General features: G+C 35.2%; 1 protein-coding gene across 1 annotated transcript in view; it reads right to left on the minus strand.

Moving 5' to 3' along the window:
• LOC149798861 (uncharacterized) overlaps positions 1-27,991 on the minus strand; it is a 194,550-nt gene that overhangs the window by 97,379 nt on the left and 69,180 nt on the right. The window contains exons 9-12 of the mRNA XM_089957773.1: positions 26,811-26,948; positions 16,907-17,029; positions 10,066-10,146; positions 6,109-6,183 (exon numbers count right to left, since the gene is read on the minus strand). Of these exons, the coding sequence (XP_089813899.1) occupies positions 6,109-6,183; positions 10,066-10,146; positions 16,907-17,029; positions 26,811-26,948 (417 nt within the window). The remainder of the gene's footprint in view (positions 1-6,108; positions 6,184-10,065; positions 10,147-16,906; positions 17,030-26,810; positions 26,949-27,991) is intronic.

The following is a 27,991-nucleotide window of genomic DNA, read 5'->3' on the forward strand; positions in this document are numbered from 1 at the left end:
GTGAACGCATCTACATGCATTTCTGACAAAATATGGTCAGTATCAGTCATGATGGTCCCAAGATTTATTTGTCGAGAACAGGCTAAAATTCATGGGTAATCAGACTTTAGTAATAATTCCTGTGGACACTTCATCGCAAGATCGTCTAGGAGACCCAGTGGAAGTGGTACTTAAAGAAGACTGAGCATTTGCCCCATACCAATAATATTTGCTTTGCATCTTAGATCATGAAGTTAGGAAAGGCACAAAAAACACTGCAAATAAGCAAAACTGTTCTCTAACTTATGCATGTCATGGGATGAAGATCCATACTATACACTTCAACAGTTTTTATCTCTGAGATCTTCCTATCTAAAATGCTCAACTCAATCTTGTGAGACCTTTACCCATGGTGTAAAAGGTTTCCATCCCAGGTCATTCAACAGCTTCATAAGGATGAGTCTTCATGACTTCTGCTGGATTTGTGGAAAGAAAAACATTTTGCTTTCAAAGCCTCTTGCCAACTTATGGAGCATATTTTCAAGTCAGGTTATCTAGAAGCTGTCTCACATACCTTGTTGAAAAGGAGATGGTCTCTCTTAGGTAATGGAGATGTATCTCCCTTCACTTCTTATTTATTCTCCTAGGGTATTATGACTGTGTAAAGTATTTATAGAAGAAACCAATTGCTATAGTAAAATGTTTCTTCAATAATACTTACCCAATACACCCTTCCAGCCTCTGTGCAGGTACTCAATATAGAGAGCATACCTTTCACTCCAATGGTAATTTATGATTTCACAGAATTTGGCACCATTCCCAGCATCAAGGGGATATCACTATATTTAACTGCCACCTAGGTGGGCAGATAACATTTAGCTTTTAAGCTAAAAGTTTAATCTGGAAGGGCTGGATTTGCAAGGCAGTAGTAATTCTCCAAAGGTATTATGATTAACATATTTGAAGAAGAAATGAAGATCACCATGACATTCTTTGGTTTTAAGGATCTAGTAGTAACAATGCATCAAATTATCAAGTTTCATGATTGGGGTATACTCAACATCCATGAAATGAACATCTGACACAAAATTTGAAGAAGGTCATAGACCTTTATTTGTCATAGAGGATGTAGAACTTATCAAGATGCATCCACTCACCAAGTTTCATCATTCTAGATAGGATTGTATGCATACAGCATACCAAAAGTCATGACAATTAACTAAAGGCATAAAGTTAAAGATGTGGTATTAACATGATTCAAGCATGAACAGTGGCTGAGAAATAATCATCAGACCTGAAATTAAATTCAAGTCAGTGAAGCATAAAATATGGCTGATACAGACCTTGTCCACCAGTTTGAGGTGTAGTGCTCATAATGATGCATCCCAAGTTTCATAATTCTAAATAAGATAGTATGCTTGGTACAAGTGTGGTATTACAAAAGATGCATACAAACACCTAGTTTCATGGCCACAGCATAAACAGTAAAATCATCCAATTGAACGAAAGTGAGTGAAATGTGAAATATGGGACACAGTAACTTATATTTAAGCTAAGAGTGTAGCCTAACTTACTCAAGATGCATCCTCTTTAAATGTTTGTTGATTCCAGTTATAGCAGTATTATAATACAGTACACAAAATAACAATGTAGTCATAAGCAACAAGCAAAAAATTAAACTGAGCAAAATGTTTGTTGGAGGAGTGTAGTACTAATAGTGATGCATGCAATCACATAGTTTGATGATTCTTGCATTAACAGTGCTTGAGATTGAAATCAAGTTAGTGAAGCATGAAATATGGTGACCTACTTCTGTGATGAGGGTGTAGTACTACCCATGATGCATTCAATCACCAACTTCCATGAAGAAAGAAAATAATATATATATATATATATATATATATATATATATATATATATATATATATATATATATATATATATATATATATATATATATATATATATATATATATTCTGTATAAATACTGGATCCGGTATTTTGCCACCTGTTAAAATATCACATGTTTTGTTGCACACAAAGACATAGATCTGATATTTACACAAGAAAAGCATAGCCCAAGTGGAAGAGTGGTCTATAGCACTCACTGTTATGAATCACTGCCATTTCACCTCTTTCTGCATGGGTTCGAGTCTCAGGTTTGGCCAATGTGGGTATGTGAGAAAGCTTGCCAGTAGCTTCTCATAGGCTGGTGGTTCTTTCCGGGGTTTTCCCAGGTTCTTCCTCCACCATTTATACAGGCTGCCATGTATAGCCTATCTTGTGCTGAAAAATACTGTTAAACCCTACAACAACAACAACTGCACAAGAAAAGAACGTTTTCATTCTACTGCATACCAACATTTCTCCTAAATCAAAAGATTAAACTCACACTTCAATAGACCACCCCAACCCCACTATTTGTAATTTCACCTAACTTTCATCATATACATATTTGCAACTTTTAAGAGAGCAATAAGACTGGATGATGTACTCTTTTGAAGTAAATTACATTTTTGATATTTTTGTATTATTTTACTCTATCTGACCACAAAGCAAATCCAATTCAGTAATGCATTACCTCTGGTTCCATTCCTGACAAGGTAGTAAGGGAAAATAACTGCATACGAAGCACACAGGGGTAGCATAGACATGATGACCATCATAATGGGGAAGCATAGACATGATGACCATCCTACAGGGGTAGCATAGACATGATGACCATCCTACAGGGGTAGCACAGACATGATTACCATCCTACAGGGGTAGCATAGACATGATGAGCATCCTACAGGGCTAGCACATACATAATGACCATCCTACAGGGGTAGCATAGACATGATGACCATCCTACAGGGGTAGCATAGACATGATGACCATCCTGCAGGGGTAGCATAGACATGATGACCATCCTACAGGGGTAGCATAGACATGATGACCATCCTACAGGGGTAGCACAGACATAATGACCATCATACAGGGGTAGGATAGACATGATGAGTATCCTACATGGGTAGCTAAGACATGATGAGCATCCTATAGGGGTAGCATAGACATGATGACCATCCTACATGGGTAGCATAGACATGACGACCATCCTACAGGGGTAGCACAGACATGATGACCATCCTACAGGGGTAGCACAGACATGATGACCATCCTACAGGGGTAGCAAACACATGATGACCATCCTACAGGGGTAGCATAGACATGATGACCATCCTACAGGGGTAGTACAGACATGATGACCATCCTACAGGGGTAACATAGACATGACAACCATCCTACATGGGTAGCTAAGACATGATGACTATCCTACAGGGGTAGCATAGACATGACAACCATCCTACATGGGTAGCACATACATGATGACCATCCTACAGGGGTAGCTAAGACATGATGACCATCCTACAGGGATAGCAAAGACATGATGACCATCCTACAGGGATAGCATAAACATGATGACCATCCTATAGAGGTAGCACATACATGATGACCATCCTACAGGGGTAGCATAGGCATGACAACCATCCTACAGGGGTAGCATAGACATGATGACCATCCTACTGGGGTGGCACAGACAACCATCTTACAGGGGTAGCACAGACATGATGATCATCCAAAGTAGACAAGTCTTTCAATGGAAAAGTTTGCCATATAAACTTTAAACAATAAAGACACTGATCTGCTTTAGAATAATGTGCCTGCGGATAGGAGTCTATATTATTAGTTCTACTGATTACTCCTAGCAAGCTGTACAGACCCAGACCAGGTGCATTATGTGATAGCAATCCGGCTCTGTGCAGTTTGCAGTTGGAGTCATAAGCGAGTATATACAATAACTTTGTGAAAATTTAAAATGATTCATTATATTGTTGTTAATTTTCAGAAAAATGAAACATTGTTGACAAGGCTTTATTTTTAGCTATGGAAAAACACTTCCGAATAAGAAAACTACCAAACTGATGACTGGCAGTTAGTACAATGATTTATTAGTCAATACTATAAGGTAGGGAACCCACATGAATAGGACAAACAAGTATATAGTTGAAAGTGAGGGACTGAAAAGTATTTGTGCCCAAACAAAGCCCCTTGTACAGAGTGCCAGGAAAAACAATTTTCAAACATGTTCCTATTTGCTAAGATCAAATAGGTCAGCGAGTAATTTTGCGATGACCATCGCTACTTGGCACAAAAGTGAAGTCATACTCAAATGAGGAAAAAAGTTGTCACACATCCTTCTAATACATGTATATCTAAACTGCTGATGAATACTACAGAAAAAGAAAATTAAGAAAATGCCTGCATTTTTTCACTTGCAAATTTGTCATGAATGAATTTGCATGTTTATACATTCTGTCTATGAGGTAATGTTGTGGTGAGCTTAACTTTTTTATAGTCATAGTAAATATGACATCCTTATTTATCATATAAGTCTATAATCCAAATTTGATCATTGCTGTGATTTCCAGAGTCATAATAAGTTCCGCCAATAAGATGCAAGATTGCTTTTTTAATATAGTTTTCCTTCATTGTTAAAATTATCCAAGGTCCTGATGATATATGCATACATTCCAAGTTAAATCAAAACCTGACAAGAAATCTGGCCATTGGAGTGATAACATTGTCAGCCAATCTGATGCAAGATAATTCCATTAATATGCATGATATGACCTTTGAACATTTCACAGTACAGTAAAAGAAACAACATTAACACAATTTTCATGTGACCACAAAGTGCCATCATAATATAAAATGTATCATGCAATATACAAACCAGTCAGCTAACTAAAGGACTGCTCCGGTGGCCTAGTGGTTAGAACATCTGCCTCGGATGTGGGAGGTCGTGGATTTGATCCCAGGCCAATCATACCAAAGACTTACAAAAATGGTACTAACAGCTGCCTCACTTCGCGCTCAGCATTAAAGAGGTTAGTGTTAGGACTGGTTGGCCTGGTGTCAGGATAATGTGACTAGGTGGGACATCATGCTACATGTCTGCAGCATGATGCCCCAGTGCTAGACATCACTATAAACTGTCACAATGCAGACATCGTAGCGATACGACTGATTTTTTAAAGCTACGTTAAAAATCCAAAACACACACACACACATGCATGTGTATCCATTTGAAGTCTAGCTATACAGGACATGTGCAGGGATTGAAGAGCATACAAAACTATGGTTTTCAGTGATGCAGTTACCAACCTAATATGATGCCTTCAAAATTTACATGAAATATGTAATGTGGGGCTATATTGATATTTATGGCATTAACTGAGGTAAAATGATATGGGGGAGGGTACACAAATATACCAATGACCAAAACTGTTCCTGTCATTTTGGGTGATAAAGTTTTTTTTTCTACACAAGTTGCACTAAAGACAAACACAAAAAAAGACAATTCCTTGTTTTGTTGATAATTCAGTACTAATTTGATTAACAACTCTGATTTTATAAAGACCTATATGTTCCAAAAAACAAGTAAGCAAGAAGAAGTGATATTTCTTTTTCAAGAATACAATACATTTAATACAACACATTTTGCCAAATGATTAAATCAAATCCTTGAATACTCTGGTGCTAAAGCTTTGTAGCTCTTTCAAAAATTGGTGACATTATTGTAAACATTTTGGGAGCCATGCCAAGACCCAGCAATATCCAAATGTGTGTTATATTGAATTAGAAATAAACAATTAAATGACCAGTTATAAAAACATACTGGCTTATCATCTGAATCACATCTGATTAAAAAAATGCAAACTTTATATTATTTAACAGCGAACCCTGATCTCTAATACAATCAAAAGATCCCCTCACGGTGATTCCTGTTTCTTTCAACCTTGAAAGTGCTTGTAATTCTTTTATTTTCCTGGTTGTGGTTGATCGCTCATTATTCTTCTTCTTACTATTAATAATTATTAATTAGTATTATTATTATTGAATCATTTGTGTAATTACAATAGTGCATTAGTATCTAGAGGGGTAGTGAAGGTTTTCTTCACCTTTCATCTGGCCTTGCCTTTGATGTTGACCAAATCAAGGGCTTCAATTTTCTATGCAAACATGTCAGTGCATGAATTAATGAATTGATGAGAAAAGAAAATCAAATACAAGGGGACACTTACTTCGGCAGTCTGCATCTTTGTTCTTTTCACATAGCTTGCTCATGTAGTAGCCATCTGTACAGCTGGTGGTACAGTCTGCAAAAAATTACAGTCATAGCATGATGGTTTGGGCAACATTTCATGTAGTCATTGATTTCATAGACAAGACACACCAATACAGAAAATAAATGCTCAGTTGAAGTTTGCAATCTATTCTGATTACAACTAGTCTACAATTTTCATGGACTCTTAGCTGACTTGTTTTTCTTCTCTGCTTCTTGCTGCCATTTTTGAATAGTGAGAGAACCATAAACAGTATAGTGTTTAATAGTCCTCCATGTACTACTAGTATGGTTGACTCTGAGTGGTATGGACAAGATATGCCGTTTTGAATTCTTACTTTGACCTTTTGACCCCAAAGTGTACAGGTTTCTTTCTAACCATAAGTGCAAGCTATCCATAAAATTAGATAAGAACTTATCCTAAAACAGAAACAATTGCACAAAATATATTTTTTTTAAAGTTACAATGATCTTATATGTGTTACCTTTTATCTTTTCATATTTCTAATATTACCTAATAACCTGGGGCAGAACCAATAGATCACAAATTAATAGCTCTTTCAAAAATACTTAAGGTCTTTTTTTAAATAACTAGAATTACCAGTGAGGAAAATCAGGGAAATTATTTATCTTTAAAATTTTAATTCTGTGCTTAGTAACAAATGTTACTAAAATGTATAGATCTCTACCTTACCATACATGCAAGCTGTTCATTTATTTTTGTTAATTATTATGCAAAAACTATTTTATTCTTCCAGTTGCAGTGACCTTGAACTGTTTGACCCCAAAATTAATATGTTTCTTTTCAACCTAAAATGTAAACCATCTACAAATTTTTTGTAACTTTAATTACTCCAAAACAGTAACAATGTAATGGAGGTCCACAACAGCAACAATGTAATGGAGGTCCAAAACAGGCTGAGCTAGCAGTACTGTAACAATGTAATGGAGGTCAACAACAGTAACAGTGTAATGGAGGTCCACAACAGTAATAATGTAATGGAGGTCCACAACAGTAACAATGTAATGGAGGTCAACAACAGTAATAGTGTAATGGAGGTCCACAACAGTAACAATGTAACTGAGGTCCACAACAGTAATAGTGTAATGTAAGTCCAAAACAGTAACAGTGTAATGGAGGTCCAAAACAGGCTGAGCTAGCAGTACTGTAACAATGTAATGGAGGTCAACAACAGTAACAGTGTAATGGAGGTCCACAACAGTAACAATGTAATGGAGGTCAACAACAGTAATAGTGTAATGGAGGTCCACAACAGTAACAATGTAACTGAGGTCCACAACAGTAATAGTGTAATGTAAGTCCAAAACAGTAACAGTGTAATGGAGGTCCAAAACAGGCTGAGCTAGCAGTACTGTAACAATGTAATGGAGGTCAACAACAGTAATAGTGTAATGGAGGTCAACAACAGTAATAGTGTAATGGAGGTCAACAACAGTAATAATGTAATGGAGGTCAACAACAGTAATAGTGTAATGGAGGTCCACAACAGTAATAATGTAATGGAGGTCAACAACAGTAATAGTGTAATGGAGGTCCACAACAATAATAATGTAATGGAGGTCAACAACAGTAATAGTGTAATGGAGGTCCACAACAGTAATAATGTAATGGAGGTCCACAACAGTAACAATGTAATGGAGGTCCACAACAGTAACAATGTAACTGAGGTCCACAACATTAATAGTGTAATGTAAGTCCAAAACAGTAACAGTGTAATGGAGGTCCACAACAGTAATAGTGTAATGGAGGTCCACAACAGTAATAATGTAATGGAGGTCCACAACAGTAACAATGTAATGGCGGTCCACAACAGTAATAGTGTAATGGAGGTCCACAACAATAATAATGTAATGGAGGTCCACAACAGTAACAATGTAACTGAGGTCCACAACAGTAATAGTGTAATGGAGGTCCACAACAGTAATAGTGTAATGGAGGTCCACAACAGTAACAATGTAATGGAGGTCCACAACAGTAACAGTGTAATGGTGGTCCACAACAGTAACAATGTAATGGAGGTCCACGACAGTAACAATGTAATGGCGGTCCACAACAGTAATAGTGTAATGGAGGTCCACAACAATAATAATGTAATGGAGGTCCACAACAGTAACAATGTAACTGAGGTCCACAACAGTAATAGTGTAATGGAGGTCCACAACAGTAACAGTGTAATGGTGGTCCACAACAGTAACAATGTAATGGAGGTCCACAACAGTAACAATGTAATTGAGGTCCACAACAGTAATAGTGTAATGGAGGTCCACAGCAGTAACAATGTAATGGAGGTCCACAACAGTGACAATGTAATGGAGGTCCAAAACAGTGCCAATGTAATGGAGGTCCACAGCAGTAATGATGTAATGGAGGTCCACAACAGTGACAATGTAATGGAGGTCAACAGCAGTAACAATATAGTGGAGGTCCACAACAGTAATAATGTAATAGTTACAATGTACAGGAGTCAACAGGCAATTTCTACATTTCCCAGGAAGTTTCTTGTCATCCTCTAATCATCAAGTGTCACAAATAAAAGCCATCTGTCTTTTTTATTTTGAGCAACAGCTTAAACCATCATTTATTTAATGTTTAAAAAATACTATCATCCCTAAAGATCCTGACAAAAAGTCAGCCAGGTGTTTCACAATTACAGGTAAGCAGTCAATTAGTAATTTAATCTTAGGAGCTATTTCTACTGATAATGAGATAAAAGTGTTTGCATGTGTAAGAAAGAGGGAAACGAATGTGTGTACACAGTTGTAGTTTTCTTGATTTGATTGGGTGGTTGGGGTGAAATAATAAAAATGATAATACTGCTACTAATAATAATGCTAAAAATGATTGTACTGCTACTAATAATAATGCTAAAAATGATTATACTGACACTAATAATAATGCTAAAAATGATAATACTGCTACTAATAATAATGCTAAAAATGATTATACTGCTACTAATAATAATGCTAAAAATGATAATACTGCTACTAATAATAATGCTAAAAATGATTATACTGCTACTAATAATAATGCTAATGCTATTTGAAATAATAAAAATGATAATACTGCTACTAATAATAATGCTAAAAATGATTATACTGCTACTAATAATAATGCTAATGCTATTTGAAATAATAGAAATGATAATACTGCTACTAATAATAATGCTAAAAATGATTATACTGCTACTAATAATAATGCTAATGCTATTTGAAATAATAAAAATGATTATACTGCTACTAATAATAATGCTAATTCTATTTGAAATAATAAAAATGATAATACTGCTACTAATAATAATGCTAAAATGATAATACTGCTACTAATAATAATGCTAATGCTATTTGGTTTGTAGTGTATACATTTGTCATAAACCAAGTTTGAAAGCTGAACCTGTCTGTAGAAGTCACCTGTCTATAAAGGCCATGTTTGCCTTTTTATCTTGGGTGGTTGCTGTAGACAGGTTTGACTATGAACAGATTGACAGATAACAATTAACAATATGCACTCCACCTTTTGGAGGGCATATAAAAAATGGCAGGTGTTATGAAGTTGTGCTGATTACGTCTCCCTCTGGTAGGAGTGTGTTAAATCTTGTGCAATACCTAACAATACTGCTTAATTAACATATTTAAATTACTGGACATAATTCAATACAAGTCAAAATAAGTTAGTAACTATTTGTCACTGTAATACATTGCTGCATCCAGCTTGTGTCTCATCAGTGCACATTAAACAATAAAGGTGGCTTACCAGAGGCAGTAATGTAATTCAATATTTGTAGATTTACAACAAGAAGAGGAAAATAATCCGTGCACCACTCTATCACAACCATTACTGAGAAGCAAAAGCATGCCCAATGCATGGAATATGTAGAGAGTGGGATATTATAATTACCTTTACAGATTTTCTGCTTATTGTGTTTTGTATCACAGGGCTGTACCTCAAACTTTCCAACAGGACAAGGCGACAGGCACTCTGAAATGATCAGTTACTTCATTCATTCTAGTCTCAATAAAATCACAACTAAGGTGTAAAAAAGCAGGTCAGATATAATTTTAATAGTCTAACATTCAAATAAGGTTTCATTATCTAAAAATCAGTGGTACATTATGCATCACAATGTACAACAATACAGTTATCATGATGTGTATTGGTTTCAAGATTTCAACACAGTGCACAATGTGATATCAAACTGCACAATGTGATATCAAACTTGGAATGCAATATCGTGGTCCCCGCTTAAAAGATTACCCGTTCTGTAGCAGGAAAGTATTCAATAAGAGGTCTCAGCTGCATTTATTAGAGGGGGATCACATAGATGAGAATAAAAACTGCATATAAAGTATGACTGGCATAACTCGTATTTAAATATTGAATATTTTCATTTAAAGATCGCATGGATTGTTATGGAATCAGTGTGATAAAACTTATTTCAAAGTTAGTTAAAGTAAAGTTGAGTAATCATCATTTATTTGGTGCCCTTTATAATAATGTCACGGGGACCAACATCATGTTGCACATCAATGTCATCCTTTTGCAAATGTAACGTCTTTCTTTGTAAGTGTTGTGGGTACTGAGAAGGGCTTTTTCATTATTGCAGATAATGGTTTGTGATCAGCATAAACAGTGATTCATCCACCATAGATATACTGATGGAAATGCAGTGCATCCAAATGGTATTGCCAACATTTCCTACTCAATCTTAGCATAGCCCATTTCTGTTTGTGTCCAAAAAAATTTAGGCAAATGCACCTAGGTAGCCATCTTGAATATAATAGCAGCACCAATGCCATGTTTTGACGCGTCACATTCCAGAATTACTGGCTTCTTGTGATCAAATAACGCCAATATGGGACTCTGTATTATTAACTGTTTTGTTTTGATAAATATGTCTGAGGCTGATCCCACATAAACTCATCTTTTTTCTGATGCAGAGGTTTAGTTACCTCAGCTGAGTTTGTGGCAAACTCTACAGGTAATTAACCATGCCAAGAAGAATTTCAAGCTCAGTTCACCTTTGAGGGACACCTAACTTGTCAACTGCTTCAATTCTACTGGGGTTGAGTTTAAGACATGTTGATGTAAACAAATGACCCAAACATGGTGCTTCAGACACACTGATTATGCATTTCTAAACCAAATACCTTTAGCATGGGTACATTCTAGCACTATGTGCAGCTTCTGATCGTTATCTTTCTTGCTGCATCCAAAGACAAGAATATCAATTACTACTGCTGTCACTCTAGTCGAACCTTCAAATATTTTGTCAGCTTTTCTATGAAAAAAATCTTGGGCACTTTTGATGCCAAACGGCAATCTAAGGTAGCACCAGGATCCAAAATGGCATTCTAAAAGTGGTCAAATTTGATGATTCACCATCCAATTTGACACTCCATTATGCATGGGTAATTTCTACTACTCTGAAGCAGGTGGTATTTGTCAATCATGCGTATTGTCATCCAGTGTTCTGGCATTGAGTAACGTGGTCTGCATATTGCATCATTCAGTGCTTTGGAGTAAAGACATACCCTCAATTTACCAGTTTGGGGTTTTTCAAAAACAACCAAACAGTTGACCCAATCAAAAAAATCTGTTACTTTTTTAATTATCATGTCTTTTTCCATTCTGTGGAGTTCATGCTGTAGCTTATCTCTAACAGCATCAAGGGGACATATCTTGTGGGACATACTATGGGCATCACATCCTGTTTAAGATGAAACTTGCAAGTTAGGTAAGATTCAAGCGCATTGAAACAGATCATTGTATACTTTAAGCACCTCCTGTTTACTCATATAAATTGGACAGCTTTCTACAGAATAGGTCAGTTTGACCAGGCCAAGGTCAACAGATGATTGTAAACCTACAAGGGGACCTTCCACAGCACTGATGCTGAGACCTTTTGTATGTTAAGGGCAGATTGACTTTTCTTCTGACAGGAAAAGTGTTACCTGTATAAGAGGTCAGATGGTTATCAGGACATTCTAAGGGGTTTTAATTGTGATTGATGCTAAGTGTTCTCCTCAAAAAGCCCTAGGAAGTTAGTCATAGAGGTATAGATGCCAGCATTGGTATAAAGTCTTCTTGTGCATACCACTGTCAGAATATATTCCAGTACCTTTCGATGCCTTTACGGTGGAGGGCCATAATGCTTGAGCAATTTCTCCACCACTGGTTGTGAGAACTGTTCCAGAGGGAATATTTTAATAAGATCCAGATGTTCAGGTTCAGCAACTCTGGGTTGGGATTCAACACCTACCTTCGTTGTTCCTTGAGAAGATTCTGGTGCAAGACTGATGATAAAATATTTTTATTTCAGCGGAGCACTCAGGATGAGGCAACACTCCAATTCTCACTTTCTGTATTACATTTGAGACCATAGGTATTGGAGGGTAAACATACACATTAGGCCATTCCAATCTATAGAAAGAACATTGACTGTTTATGCTTTGGATCTGGGACTGATGAGACAAATGTTGGGAATTTGGCATTTCATATTGTCACAAATAGGTAAAGCACTGGTCATTCCTAGTGAGCACCAATTATGTGAAAAATGAGGGATGAAGAGACCATTCTATTTGCATTAGTTGGTAAATCACAGGACAATAAATCTGCTAATACATTTAGCTTGCTTAGGATATGTATTTCTTAAATGTCGATTTGTGTGTGTGTGTGTGATTTGGATTTTTAATGTAGCTTTAACAATTTTACAGCCATATCGCTATGATATCACTAAGATGTCTGCAATGTGACAGTTTATAGTGATGTCTAGCACTGGGGCATCATGCCACAGACATGTAGCATGATGTCCCACCCAGTCACATTATCCTGACACCAGGCCAACCAGTCCTAACACTAACCTCTTAATGCTGAGAGCCAAGCGAGGCAGCTGTTAGTACCATTTTTGTAAGTCTTTGGTATGACTCAACCGGGGATCAAATCCACGACCTCCCACATCCGAGGTTGACACTCTAACCACTAGGCCACCTGAGGGGTTAAATGTCGATTTGTAGTTGAAGAAACTCCAAAACAAAAAGACAAAAGTCCAGAGACTCAGTTCCACATTGGCATTTGAGATAAGTCACCACAATGGCATCACATCATGATTGAAGGACACACTCCAATGGCATCATGTCATGATGGATGGCACACACCACTGGCATCATGCTATGATGGAAGGCCACACTCCACTGGCATCTCAACATGATGGAAGGCCACACTCCACTGGCATCACATCATGACGGAAGGAGACTTACCCCTACCCATGTGTTCACATGTGCAGAAGTTGCAATTGCAAGCTGGAATTTGTAGTTGCAGTGGTATTTCAAACACAAATCAAGTGGGGTTTTCTACCTTTGAGATGGAACCTCATTCTGTGCAGATTGTGAAAGTTGGTCCTGTGGTCCAATGTTCGGCCTCCATTTGGACAAAGAATCTTTGAAATGGAAGCCCAAAAAGGTGACCTACAATTAAGACATCTGCTGCCACAACGAGCAAACCTAACAGGTGATGGAATTCTCTTGCAGGTGAATTGTTCTGTAAAGGAAGCCACAATTGAAAATGACTCAATTCTAGTTCCTGAGGGAGACCTAGATGAACAAAATCTTAAAACAGTGCGAGGTCACACATGTCCTTGCTGTCATGGAGTCTGAGGATGAGAAGGAGAGTAACAAGAGATATCATGTCTTGCTACAAGATATAAATCACCTGCTGTTTTGTAGAACATTGTCTTATAGGCAAATCACAGGAACTTTCTGGAAGCAGCATGAGTGGGTATGTGAAGTCATGCTCTTGCAAATCAACACTGATGACTTAGTCTCCCTAGTGAATGACATTTAGAGCCTGTTGTTGCATTCCATTGTGAACCAAGGAATGCAAATGAATTGATTGATTGTGCTTGGGTTGACAACATAGCCAGTCCATAATTCTGATAGGGGAGATGATAACTGAGGCTTTTGTTGTGCTCTATCTTGCCCCCCTGCAAGTGATACGGTTTTGAACCATTTGGTGCAAGCTAATGACATCATCATCCCTCAAGGTGTGCTTTTGTGTCTTCCCCTTTAGTACTCTTAGCATTGCAACCCATTGACTTCTGTCATAAGCTACACATGTAGAGTGGTCATCGGTCTGGTCTCACCCACGGTCTACATCTGTAAGACAAAACTGACCAGACAACATATAGAGGTGTAGTGTGGCACATGTCCCACTTCATGAACTTCAGAACATTCATACAGAGTTACACACTATGGGAATTACTTGTCAAAGGGTGCACATGACCTGTACAGATAGATTATTAAATTATAACTACTAATACTTATGAAGTGGATGCTAAAATATCAGCTGATTGCCTATACAGGTAAAATCAATGAAGTGTCACTATTAGTAACTATGCATTAGATGCTATGACTTTACAATGCATAGAAAACTACCTGTATGCATCCGACTGTGGCTGAAACTATACAGTAATATAAATGAGTTTTCCATAGTACACACCATACCTGGACATAAAAAAGCACTGAAGTGTAACTGTTGCTACTTACAAAGTGGATGATACAATATCCATTATAAGACAATGCTAACTGTAGGAAAGCTCAAAAGATGTTCTATATAGGCAAAATCAGAAAAGCAACACATATATTATGATGAAGCAGATGCAAAGATTAGATAATATAGAAACCTTAATTGTATGTAACTTTCTGTAACAGAAATTATAAAGCAATATTATATGAGTTTTCTATATCACATACAAGATCCACACCTATTAAATATGGCTATAGCGATGTAAGGGGATGCCATCATGACCCATGCAGGTTTGTAGAAAGGGCACCTAAGTGTCTGAGGATGACAAAGTGATAACAATGAAAAGTCAGAATCTTTCTCATCGATGAAAGAAATCATGAAATGCCTGATGGATTTTGCGAGGCCTCTCTCTGTGTAGACAGCATGCTACTCAGCACAAGTGGAAGTAGTAAATGAAGAATTCATGGATTTGGTACTAATCCTGGTAAAATGGGGAGATCGCTCAATTCACTGCTACCTAGATGGGCAGATATCTTTTATCTTTTTAGCTAAAACATTTTAGCCTCGATTTGTAAGGCAGTAGTAATTCTCCTAAGGTATTACAGACCTGCCAACGAATCCATCTCAGTAAGGCAGTCAATTTTTTTCTGTAAGATTGACCATTTTTCAGTAAGGTGTAACAAAATATCAATAACTGCTATTGTAAAGCTGGAAAACACAATTAAAAGTTCGACACAGTGACAATAAACATTATGTTCAACTGAAAAGTTTGTAAAGTACGCGTAGACTTTATTTACCACTAGTACAGTACACAAACTCTAGTTCCAAACCCTATGCAGCTCAATGGCTTGTTGCTATCTCTCAACCTGACATAATTCTTGGACGTTCTTTTTCCATCTCACATGATGATGGCAATCATATCTCCAGCCACAAGACATAATCAAATTGGCATGTGATGTCCAATAAACGTAAATTTTGTCCTTTCCATCTTTTATTCACAAGAATCTGAGTGTTCCTTTTCATTCTTCTGTGCTGATTATTAACACTTTTCTTGAGGCTTGTTTTCCCTTTCATCTTAAACATGCATTGCTTTCTGGACACTATTTTTTAAAATTATATACCAACAGTTTGACCATGCAGATGCATCTCACGAAAAAAATATGTGCAGTTTAAAGCATCTGGGGTGCTGCTGTAAAGTTAGTCTGGTTCCCTGACTAATATCACTATTTCTAATATGAAACCTGGATCCAAATCAAACATGGATGAACCAGTTATCCAGATTTTTTGGCAACAACCATTTTTCAATAGTTTTTGCTTGTATGCCATAAATCCATTTTTTAAGGGTAATTTTCATAAGACTTACTGCAAAATTGTAAGGGTTGGCAGGTCTATGATTAGGTAATGTATTTGGAGAAGAAATAATCTGCTGTGCTATAAAACTACAAACCAAAATAAACAAATCAGAATTCATTACACCTCAATCATTAAATACTATAGAGAAACACAATGAATTATGGGAGAATATGAACTGGTCTTGGTATATGCATTGTTATATACATAAATTTCACAAATCCATTAAGCTAAATTTAGATGTTTACCACGTTTTTACCATTTATTGTTGTTCTGATCATTGATACTTCACAAATGTGCAATAATTTATTTAGTAATTGTATGTTGTCTCACTTTCTATGCATTGCATCATAATGAATCAGAAATGACTGACTTCAGTTTTTATATATATATATATATATATATATATATATATATATATATATAAGCAGAAAAAACCCAATACATTATCGATTTCCACTGATGACAAATTAAACCTCTAATATTATGCATGAAATACCAAAGAATAAGATCCTGTACAGAAATGAAAAATTATACAAAAAAGATGTCACACAAACATGAAGGGTTTGATTATGAAGCAAATATTGTAATGAAAGAAATTGTAAATTGAGTATTACATGAGGTGAGAAATAATTAAAACTGTTTCAAAAAGGAAACTGTCTAATATGCAAGTGACAGTCAAACACACTTACCTGTCTAATATGCAACTGACAGCCAAACACAATCACCTGTCTAATATGCAACTAACAAACACTTTTATCTGTCTAATATGCATTTAACAGGCAAAAACACTTACCTATCTATTAAGCAACTGACAGCCAAACAGACTTACCTGTCTGTTAAGCAACTGACAGCCAAACAGACTTACCTTTACAGGATTTGCCATCTCCATAGTAATCTCCTGCACATAAGCATTCATAGGAGCCAATCTTGTTGAAGCATCCAGCTGAAATATCACAGGTCCCTACCCCTTCTGTGCACTCATTGATGTCTGCAACCAAAACAGTATACTAAAGTATTTATTGCTGCATATCAATGGCATTAAGTTTGACTGAAATCAGCATGATTCCTCTGAAGACTTAAGAACTTAATGTATTATCCTCACTATGATAGATATTGCCAAAATATGAATTTTCTACTTTATCTTCTGGATGTGGAGATCAGAAATTAGACCCCAAAAAATTTAAAACTCCTTTTCTTCATTTACTCTACACTAAATTCATTTTCAATCAGTATAAGGTCCTTCAATGGTAAAGTGGAAATACAATTTTGTAATACACAAGTTGGAAAGCTGGACTGAATGACATGGACAACATAATAAAATATGCAGGGCCCTCATAGCTTTTACTGCCTGGTTGAAACCCTTGTTGTCTGAACATAGACCACACTGGCAGTCAACTTGTGCCACTTTGGCTCTCTAACAAAAGCAATAATGATTTTCTTTACCTTGATATATGCTTTTCACCAAATTTGTTCTTTGGCACAGTCATTTACTCCATATCATGAGACATTGATTATTTATTCCTAGTAAAATTCATTCCTGCCCAGTCAATTTTGTGTAGTCTTAAGAAAACTAACAAAAGAAAATACAAGAACTAGTCACAGACATTGTAACCTGAATAAATTTTAGCTTCTGAAATGTAAAACCTCAGAAGATGTATTCCATTCCTTCATGGAAACTTCTGAGCAAAATTACAATCTGTACTGAAAAGAGAAAACAAATGGCCTATGAAGTAATGAAAGAGCATCACCGTCTGTAAACTACCTCACAATCTTAATATCTTGTCAATCTTAAACTACCTCCCAGTCTTAATATCTTGTCAATCTTAAACTACCTCCCAGTCTTAATATCTTGTCAATCTTAAGCTACCTCCCAATCTTAATATCTTGTCAGTCTTAAACTACCTCCCAATATTAATATCTTGCCAATCTTAAACTACCTTCCAATCTTAATATCTTGTCAATCTTAAACTACCTCCCAATCTTAATATCTTGTCAATCTTAAGCTACCTCCCAATCTTAACATCTTGTCAGTCTTAAACTACCTCCCAATATTAATATCTTGCCAATCTTAAACTACCTTCCAATCTTAATATCTTGTCAATCTTAAACTACCTCCCAGTCTTAATATCTTGTCAATCTTAAGCTACCTCCCAATCTTAATATCTTGTCAGTCTTAAACTACCTCCCAATATTAATATCTTGCCAATCTTAAACTACCTCCCAGTCTTAATATCTTGTCAATCTTAAACTACCTCCCAATCTTAATATCTTGCCAATTTTAAACTACCTCCCAATCTTAATATCTTGTCAGTCTTAAGTTACCTCCCAATCTTAATATTTTGTCAATCTTAAACTACCTCCCAATATTAATATCTTATCAATCTTAAGCTATATCCCAATCTTAATATCTTGTCAACCTTAAACGTCACTGGCCACCTATATTGTAGAAACGTGTGATATTGCTATAAGTATAAACAAAACGCATTGGTTATGTATGCACACCATAAAAATGTTTAATTAGACTTAAAACTCCGCTTTATAAAATGAAAAAATTATTCAACAATCTCCGTAAACAATCGGAAGTTTCCACATGCCAAAACCGGATATGACATACATTTATCATTCTATTCAACCTAGCCATTCAAGTGCTTAATTTCCCCATGTAACTGTCTATGTGATATAGCATACGATCATGCTTTTGTACAGCAAATATGGTGCACTGTGTTACATACAGATGTAACCAAAAGAGTAAGGATGGGAAAAAGCGTTCTTTCTTTTTCCGAAAAATCATGTTTACCAGAAGAAAAAAGTGTATTTAATCTGTGGGATTGAATAGGGGAGGGATGGGAAAGTTGTATCATTTATGCCGGATTATAGTGAATTTGGCCCAAAGGCAATTCGGCCCAACTCGAAACACAATTCAGCCAAACTTAACAATAGCTTGTATGTTCTTTTTCTTCAACAAAAAAGTAGATGCTATGTATGATAGATTTTAGGAAAAAAAACTAAATTTAACCAAACTATTTTGATATTCTTTGAAATAAAATAATCATACTTCGTAACGTACATATTTATGAGAGAAAACACAAACTGACATATCTTGCTTGTTCTAATTAAAATATTTATAAACATTTTTTATGCTAAAAAATATACGCTTCTGCACAACGACATTCTCAATTTAAGTCTTCCAGTCAAATTATCAATAATCATTTATAAAACAAAAATATGTAACAGATAATATTCTACATAATACGTATACATTTTGCTAAGGGTAGTGTACATGAGATATTATAACAAATATACTTAATTTTAGGCTTCACATTGTAACACAGCTGCATACAATACATACTAGAATACACGTGAGAGAGAGAAAGATTGAGAGAATAATGTTGAGCATCTTGTCAGTATTTAGTTGCTGCAATATGAAGCTCTTACCAGTTAATTTTATTGTTTGTTTTTATTTTTCAAGTTGTCTTATTGTTTGTGCGTGTAAATTGAAAGCTTGTCATTACTGGTCAATATCGTCAATCATATTTGCTCCATTATTCCGTCAAATTAGAAAGGAAATAATTTTGTTTTTAATTTGTGCCCCCCCACACACACACTCACAGTACAAAATAAATTGATAAACATACACTTGTTTGAAAATAAAATGAAAGAAATTAACCTTGCATTGTTTTCATATATTCCTTCTTTTTCATCATGCAAAAATTATTTTTAAAAAAATATATATCCACGAACTCTGTATATGTAGCAGATGCTGGCTTGTGTATGCATCCTTAGTGTAGTGTGTATCGCTTATGTTAAATAACAAAATCACAAATGAGACAAAAGTATGACCCGATTGCTTTAAGGCACCTGCCATTTATGCATGATAAGTTACTTATTGCAAATTGACCCAGATTGTATCGTATCCAGGTTAACTATAAGTCAGTATCTCGCAAACAAAAAAAAGTCATTATTTTAAAATACATTCAATGTGAGTGCATATGATAATCTTTTTGCTAGCATGAGTTACAAAAGTATTATTAAAGCAAGTTATTATTGTGTATACTATTTGCCCTGCAAACATCAATTACGATTACATATGGCAAACAAATAGAAGCCCGGGTGATAAACACAACTGGCAGGGAGCAATAAACTCATTGTTTAAACTTACTGACAGGATATCAAATACATAGGCTATTTATTACAATGCAAACCAACCCTGGACACTTGACTTTGGTATCTTTTTAGTGTGCAGATTTTTTCTTATTAAGTCGGCCGACAAAAGGAAGTCAAGTTTGGTTCCTTTGGATTCTTTAAGTGTGCCGGTTTCTTTCATCTTTTTTTTATAAAGTCTGCTGACACAGGGAAGCCAGCATAGATTCTTTTTACCTGTATTAACAGGAATTTTCAAAATAAATTCAAAACAATGGAACAGTTTTGAAAGCGACACAATCTAGTGCGTCGTGCACGCATACCGATATAAGGCTGAACAGTAAATTAATTTTCATTAGTTTCATCTAAATATCCCCTATCTATAGTTTATAGTGTTTATTTTTCAACAACAAGAAGCATGTACTTCATCTTGTAGGGAAAAATGTACGTCATTTCCGGTTGCATCCTCTATAGGTGGGAAATCGTAACTAAGGGGAAGTAACAGAGTTGTATGCTTCTATTTATAGTAATTAAATTATTATTTCTTCTTTACACTTGATAATTTTTTTATTCTTTTTGTGCGAGTATAACTATTTTTAATCATGTAATGCAAATCTGATATAAATAGGAAAATGTTGGAGTATGGCCGGTGACCTTTAAGCTACCTCCCAATCTTAATATCATGCAAATCTGACATTATTATAGTCTCATCAAAATTCTTTTGAAATATCTTGCCTATAACTAAAACTCATCCAAGATTTTGATATATTAACCTTTTTGCCAAGTCTTATTGACAGTGAATAAGAAGAAATGTAGTCTCTGTAGTGATAACAAGCTCAGCTAATCAAACACAATACCACGTCACTAATTCCACTGGATCTCACGTACCATGGAACTTAAAACAATAACAATAATACAAGCAAATTCAGTTAATTGTGATGATGTTCCAAAAGTTGAAAACAATGAAATCTTCCTTTGACATGAAAGACAAGACTCTAAGGCTACTGGGTTCAAATAGAAAGTAACTAAGTTTATGGCCCTAACTCAAATTACATTCAAGTAAACATGCCAAAATGTGGTGAAATAAATCTATCTAAGAAAAAGATCTAGAAGATAAATCTTAGCTTTATTCTGATCCATGAGATATGTGAAACTGGGAAACATAAGTGTCCATCAGGACCCCAATCTGGAAAGCAATACGTCTTCTAGTAATAATATACAAATATACTTTCATCTGTTTATCTTAAACTGCACGTACATTAGAATGCTGACAAGGACAGCTGACTAAAACCTAAAATGTTGACCTGTGACCCTGACCTTGAAAACCGAACAACATTACTGTATGTACACAGCCAGCAATTTGAAATACTTCCAGTAAGTCTGATTCCTTCATGTCACAAATGGCTCTAAAATTAGAGAATGGAAAAGAAACTGTATTGGAAAATTCCCGATATTACACTGTAACTTTACCATGAAGACAGGACCATCAGTGTGTTATGTGACACATCTGCTAAAGATGGCATAACAAGGAGCATGCATAACACATCTTCTAATGATGCAGCTATATAAGTATCAAGTTTCATCCCTTGATCTTGCAAGAGACCATCATAGAACAGAAGGCAAACGAGGATGAAAAACTTAAAACACAAAGCTGTGACACTGACCTTCAAGGTAATATCCAAGTGTAATACATGACATAATTTTTACTGATAAAAAAATTACCAAGTAACATAACTTAATTTCAAATAGTTCTAAAGTTACAGATTGCAGTGGAAAAGTGTGATGGAAAATTACAGTAATGAGCTTTGATTTTGGCCATGAAGATAGAACTCCAGTGTGATATGTGACACACCTTTTGGTAATGATGTAAAAGTATACAGTGATTCATTTCTTAATTAAAAAACAGCTTAAGAGTTACTGGGCAGAAAATCTGGAGGAATGGTTAGCAATTTTCTCACATAAATGTTCCCCTGCCTGTCTTGCATCCAAACCTTAAATTGAATTTATATTTGAAACAAAACTTTGTTGAAAATTTTAGTACAAGGTCTTGTAAACATGCTTATCTTCTGATGACGACCATAATATGCACTAAGTTTCACAGCACTCCCCTAACAAGAGGACACTCAATGGACTGACATCTGCTGAATAGCTAAATGCAAGAACTGTTGGCCTAGAAATCAGGATGTTTTCTGTTGAAATGTCTCCAGTGCCTTTGATTCTATATTTTATGACAACAATCTTTTTCCATATTGATGGCACACTGGCATCAACTGTCCAATCCTGAAAGGACATATGCCAGCTTTGTGTCAAAATTGGTCAAATTCTATTCAGTGCTTTATTTGGGATGAAGCTGTGTAAATGTTTTTCTACTAGTAACATCAGAAGTCATATATGATGGCAGAATGGAATCTTTTGTACAAATCTGAAAATTGCTCTGGCTATTACACTTTCAGTCAAATCTCATTCTGCTAAGGTATTAAATAGAAGCTATTGGATTTGATGGAAGGTGTTAAATAGAAGCTATTGGATTCGATGGCAGGTGTTAAATAGAAGCTACTGGATTTGATGGCAGGTTGGCATGATTTTTATGAATGGGAATGGTTCTTCTGCAAAAATGGTTTCTGTCAAAATTGGTCATATTCTATTAATTTTTAAAAAAAGAAATTGTTCAAAAGTTTTTTATTTTTAGTAACTGGTCATATTTGATGTCAGATCAGTATCACCTGTATAAAATTACAAAGTTCATCATACAAGGACACTTTCTGTCAAATCTGATCAAATTGCATACAATGATATTTTTAAAGGCATTTAGAGATTTTTCTATTTTCAGTAACAGTGGCCATTTTTGATAGAGGATAATAATCATGTCTAGAAACTTGAAAGATCTTCATACCAGGATATTTTCTGCCAAGATATATTCAATTTTATTTAGCAGTTACAGAGATGTCATATAAATTTTTATCTATTTTAGTAATGGCAGCAATACTTGAGGTTGGCATCATCTGTATAAATTAGAAAGGTTTATCATTCCAGCAAGCATAATGTCAAATGAGATAAAAATATGGTTGACATTTTTGATGCAGATATTTAGCTACAATATGTCCTTATTTACATTCAAAATGAGAAAATATTGAATTATTAATTTAGAACAAAATGAATGGGATTTAGTTTAAAGTATATATACCACTCCCTCATTTTAGAGTACCTTATTATTTTGCAAACCTGCTCATAACACACAAGCAGGTGTAAATACCCTATTTTCTTTTTAAAAATACCCAAACAAATGGCCCCCATTTGGTGAACATGTCATAGTCACACGATTGAATGTCATAGTCACACCATTGAATGTCATAGCCACACCATTCAATACTACAGTCATGCCATTCAATGTCATAGTCACGCCATTCAATGTCATAGTAACACCATTCAATGTCAGTCACACCATTCAATGTAATAGTCACACCATTCAATGTCATAGTCACACCATTCAATGTCATAGTCACACCATTCAATGTCATAGTAACACCATTCAATGTCATAGTCATGCCATTAAATGTCATAGTCACACCATTGAATGTCATAGTCATGCCACTGAATGTCATAGTCACACCACTGAATGTCATAGTCACACCATTGAATGTCATAATCATGCCGTTGAATGTCATAGTCACACCACTGAATGTCACAGTCACACCAATGTCATAGTCACACCATTCAATGTCATAGTCACACCATTCAATGTCACAGTAACACCACTGAATATCTTAGCACACCACTGAATGTCATAATCACACCACTGAATGTCATAGTCACACCATTCAATGTCATAGTCACAACATTCAATGTCATAGTCACACCATTCAATGTCATAGTCACACCATTCAATGTCATAGTCACACCATTCAATGTCATAGTAACACCACTCAATGTCATAGTCACACCACTGAATGTCATAGTCACACCATTCAATGTCATAGTCACACCATATTTATTTAGCACCAACTAGACATCATTTTCAGTGCAATATCCCATGTTGATATAACCAACCATTCAGATGAAGCAGTCAAAATAACTGCTGTGATGGTCACATTGGAAACCAGATTGGCATCACTACATTTAGCAGCAACTAGACATCATGAGAACTCTTTTAGTGAAAACCCAGGATTGATAAGACCATTCTTTCAGGAGTAGTTGTGACAACAAGATCTTCAACATGGCCACTGTGACATCCATATTTGACCTGACATCAGCACCATTTTCATTTAGGCCCAAGCATAAGACTTCTTTTAGTAAAACCCCACATTAATATGACCATCAAAACAGAAGGATAATAAGATTTGCAACATGGCCACTATGCCAGCCATACTGAGCATCACCATTTTCAATTAGGACCATCTAGACCATGCAATGAATGTGTGTGTAAAGTTTCATGACATTCGTTAAAGCAGTTTAGGAGGAGTGGCAAAACAAACTTGTGATAATGGCTGAAGAATAGAATGTCCATAACCGATTCTGGTCTAAGACTAGCAGAGCTAAGAAGCACCTGGTGGCAAGACTTTAAGAAATAAAAACCAACTAAATAAGCTTGTGAAATGCTAATCTTTTGATTAAGTGTTATCCCCATAAGCTTGTATGATTTTAAATGTAAGAGTTAAAGGCAAATCATACCTATGGCAGTCAGTCATGTGTCAACTCCTTTCAACTGAACAGTTGAACACATTGTTTCAAATATTATTATGTCTTCATAAGCTAATTAAAGTACATGTATCTAACATTAATCAGTGGCTTATCACATTTAACAAAATTAATGTAATCAAAGATAGCAAGACAACCAAGCAAAAGGCATACTCTGTGCAAAACAACAACAAAATTTGGCACTTGGTATTGTGCACAACAATGAGTAGATATTTCACTATTGCAAGCACAGCTTCCAAATTTTACTGTTACAACAATAACAATAGAGGTTTCAACATCAATAATTTACTATCAAAACAATCAAAATTTAGTTTCAACAACATTAGAATGTATTCACTGGGAAACATGATATCTAAACTGAGTAATGTTCTGAATGATCTATCAGAGAAAATACCATTAATTAGAAAATATCAGTAAATTATATAGAAAAACAAAACAAAACTTCATTAGAAAAAGCTATTTATTGGTAATTATTCCCAGCACAATTATTAAAGGAGAATTCAACCTTTAAGCATGACCATCCACACTCAACTTTCTCACTGTCAATATTCCTGATCCCATTCATAGTTTCTCACAGGTCCTTTGGTAACTTGCACCCTTTCTAATGTTGTTCTCTATGGTTTTTACTGTGTCATACATGAGTTATCAAAGGAGTGGTGTAAGAGAGACATATCTCACTGTCATCAAACTCATCTAAGACGAAACTCTGATTAGATCAAACTGTTATCAAAGATGTCTGAGATCAAAGTCTGATTAAATGATGCAAAAGGAGATACTGTCTTAGGAAGAAATCTTGAATGGATGGATGGATGGATGGATGGATCGATAGGCAAGAGATCTGACATTGTGACCATCGTAATTTGCAATATTCACACGATATTCACACAAGATGAGAAAATGTGTAGTAGTGTGGATATTATATCACAATGTGCCTATATAAGGCCGATGATATAGATCAATGGTTCCCAAAGAGGGCAGTACCACCCCTGGGGGGCAGTGGGATTACTGAGGGGTGCGCTAATGCTGAATAATGCTTCTTACAGGGTAAGGCAGGAGGCGCTGAGGATAACCGTAAATGTTTTTGGGAATCACTGATATAGATTAAATATTATTGTTATTTCATTTTGTCGTTTGAATTATACTTAAATCACCACAGAAATTATCCTAAACATGACATTAAGGAAAATGGATTACCAATTCATATCCTAAACATGACATTAAGGAAAAACTGATTACTAATTCATATCCTAAACATGACATTAAGGAAAACATGATTACTAATTCATATCCTTAACATGACATTAAGGAAAACCTGATTACCAATTCATATCCTTAACATGATGCTAAGGAAAACCTGATTACTAATTCATATCCTTAACATGATGCTAAGGAAAACATGATTACTAATTCATATCCTAAACATGACATTAAGGAAAACATGATTACCAATTCATATCCTAAACATGATGCTAAGGAAAACCTGATTACCAGTTCATATCCTTAACATGATGCTAAGGAAAACATGATTACCAATTCATATTCTTAACATGATGCTAAGGAAAACCTGATTACTAATTCATATCATTAACATGATGCTAAGGAAAACATGATTACCATATCCTAAATATAATTCTAAAGAAAAACTGATTACTAATTCCTATCCAAAACATAATTCTAAAGAAAAACTGTTACTAATTCCTATCCAATACATAATTCTAAGGTAAAACTGATTACTAATTAATATAATAAAAACATGATACTAATGGAAAACTCAATACTATTTCAAAACCTAAATATAATACAAATGAAAAACTGATTTCCAATTCATATCCTAAACCTGATCACATATCCATATTCTATTTTGCATAAGAACAGATACTTGCAAACAATGTTACTCATGACTACATAGTAATATTTGTACAACCCATAAATACCTTCACATCTGCCATCTTTGCTCATTATGAAGCCCTTCCTACAAATACAATGCCCTGTGTTGTCATCACAGCCCTGGGCACAATGGCTCGTCTCACACAATGTGGAATTTCTCCTCCACAATATGGGGTTGTCTGACTCTGAAAGTGCAAAGAGTACAGATCTTTTACAGCACTGGTATGTATCCTCTATCACAAATAAAAATAGTTTGTGAATAAAATCAATTTACATGGATTTTATGCTTGCTGCAAAACTTAAGGACCCAATAAACAACAATGGGTCTGCTAGACCCATGCAAAATATTGAATTCACAAAAACTTTCATTTCTACATTACTATATATGCCCTCAGAAAAAAAACCTGCACCTTTTACATTAAAAATTTATGTCCTTAGTGAATAACCTTATGAAAGCTGACAAAATTAAAGAAAATATGAAAATTCAAGTTTTCATTGGAAGTTCTGTCATTTGAAAATTACTGTTACATTGATGAAAATAATGAGAGAACTATGCCACTTTCTTACAATATGTGTTCATCAAAGCGACTTATTGGTAAATTTCATACTGTAAGAAACATGATTGCAGCTAATGTATGAAAATTAAACATCATGACTTCAGATTTGCATGTAAGAAGTAAGTTACTATAAACCCTCTCTTTGATTATAAAATGTCCTGTAGACTGAAAATACATATCCATTCCATATTTCATAATGAAAATTTACACAGACATCATTAAAAATGATGAAACCAGTCAAATAAAGAAAATAACCCAGGTGAGGACATCAAGGAAAGGTAACATGAAGTGGTATTTGTGAAGAAGTAATCATGAATGCATAGGCAATAGATGGTTCTATGGATTTACATATTAGTGTAGTTGTCAATGTTTTTGATTTTGTAAAAATTTACCTTCTGCAGGTTTGTACCTATGCAAGCAGTATATGTTTTCATTTTACCAAAAACCTTATCTATTTTGTCTTGAAATTCAAGGACTGAAGCATGAAATACACAAAAATAAGTACATGAGAAATGCAAGTGATTTTAGAAACACTGAATACAGTGTGACCCCACTTTAACACGGTAGTTGGGAGTCATAGAACCCAACCGTGTCATAGACCAAACTGTGTTATAAGCAACCAGGTCAATTATCTGATGAAAATGATGCATGTATCCCAAAAAATTTGCTGG

This window comes from Sinohyriopsis cumingii, chromosome 5 (assembly GCF_028554795.1).
Source record: "Sinohyriopsis cumingii isolate HCF-2022 chromosome 5, ASM2855479v2, whole genome shotgun sequence".
In the NCBI taxonomy this organism is placed as follows: domain Eukaryota; kingdom Metazoa; phylum Mollusca; class Bivalvia; order Unionida; family Unionidae; genus Sinohyriopsis; species Sinohyriopsis cumingii.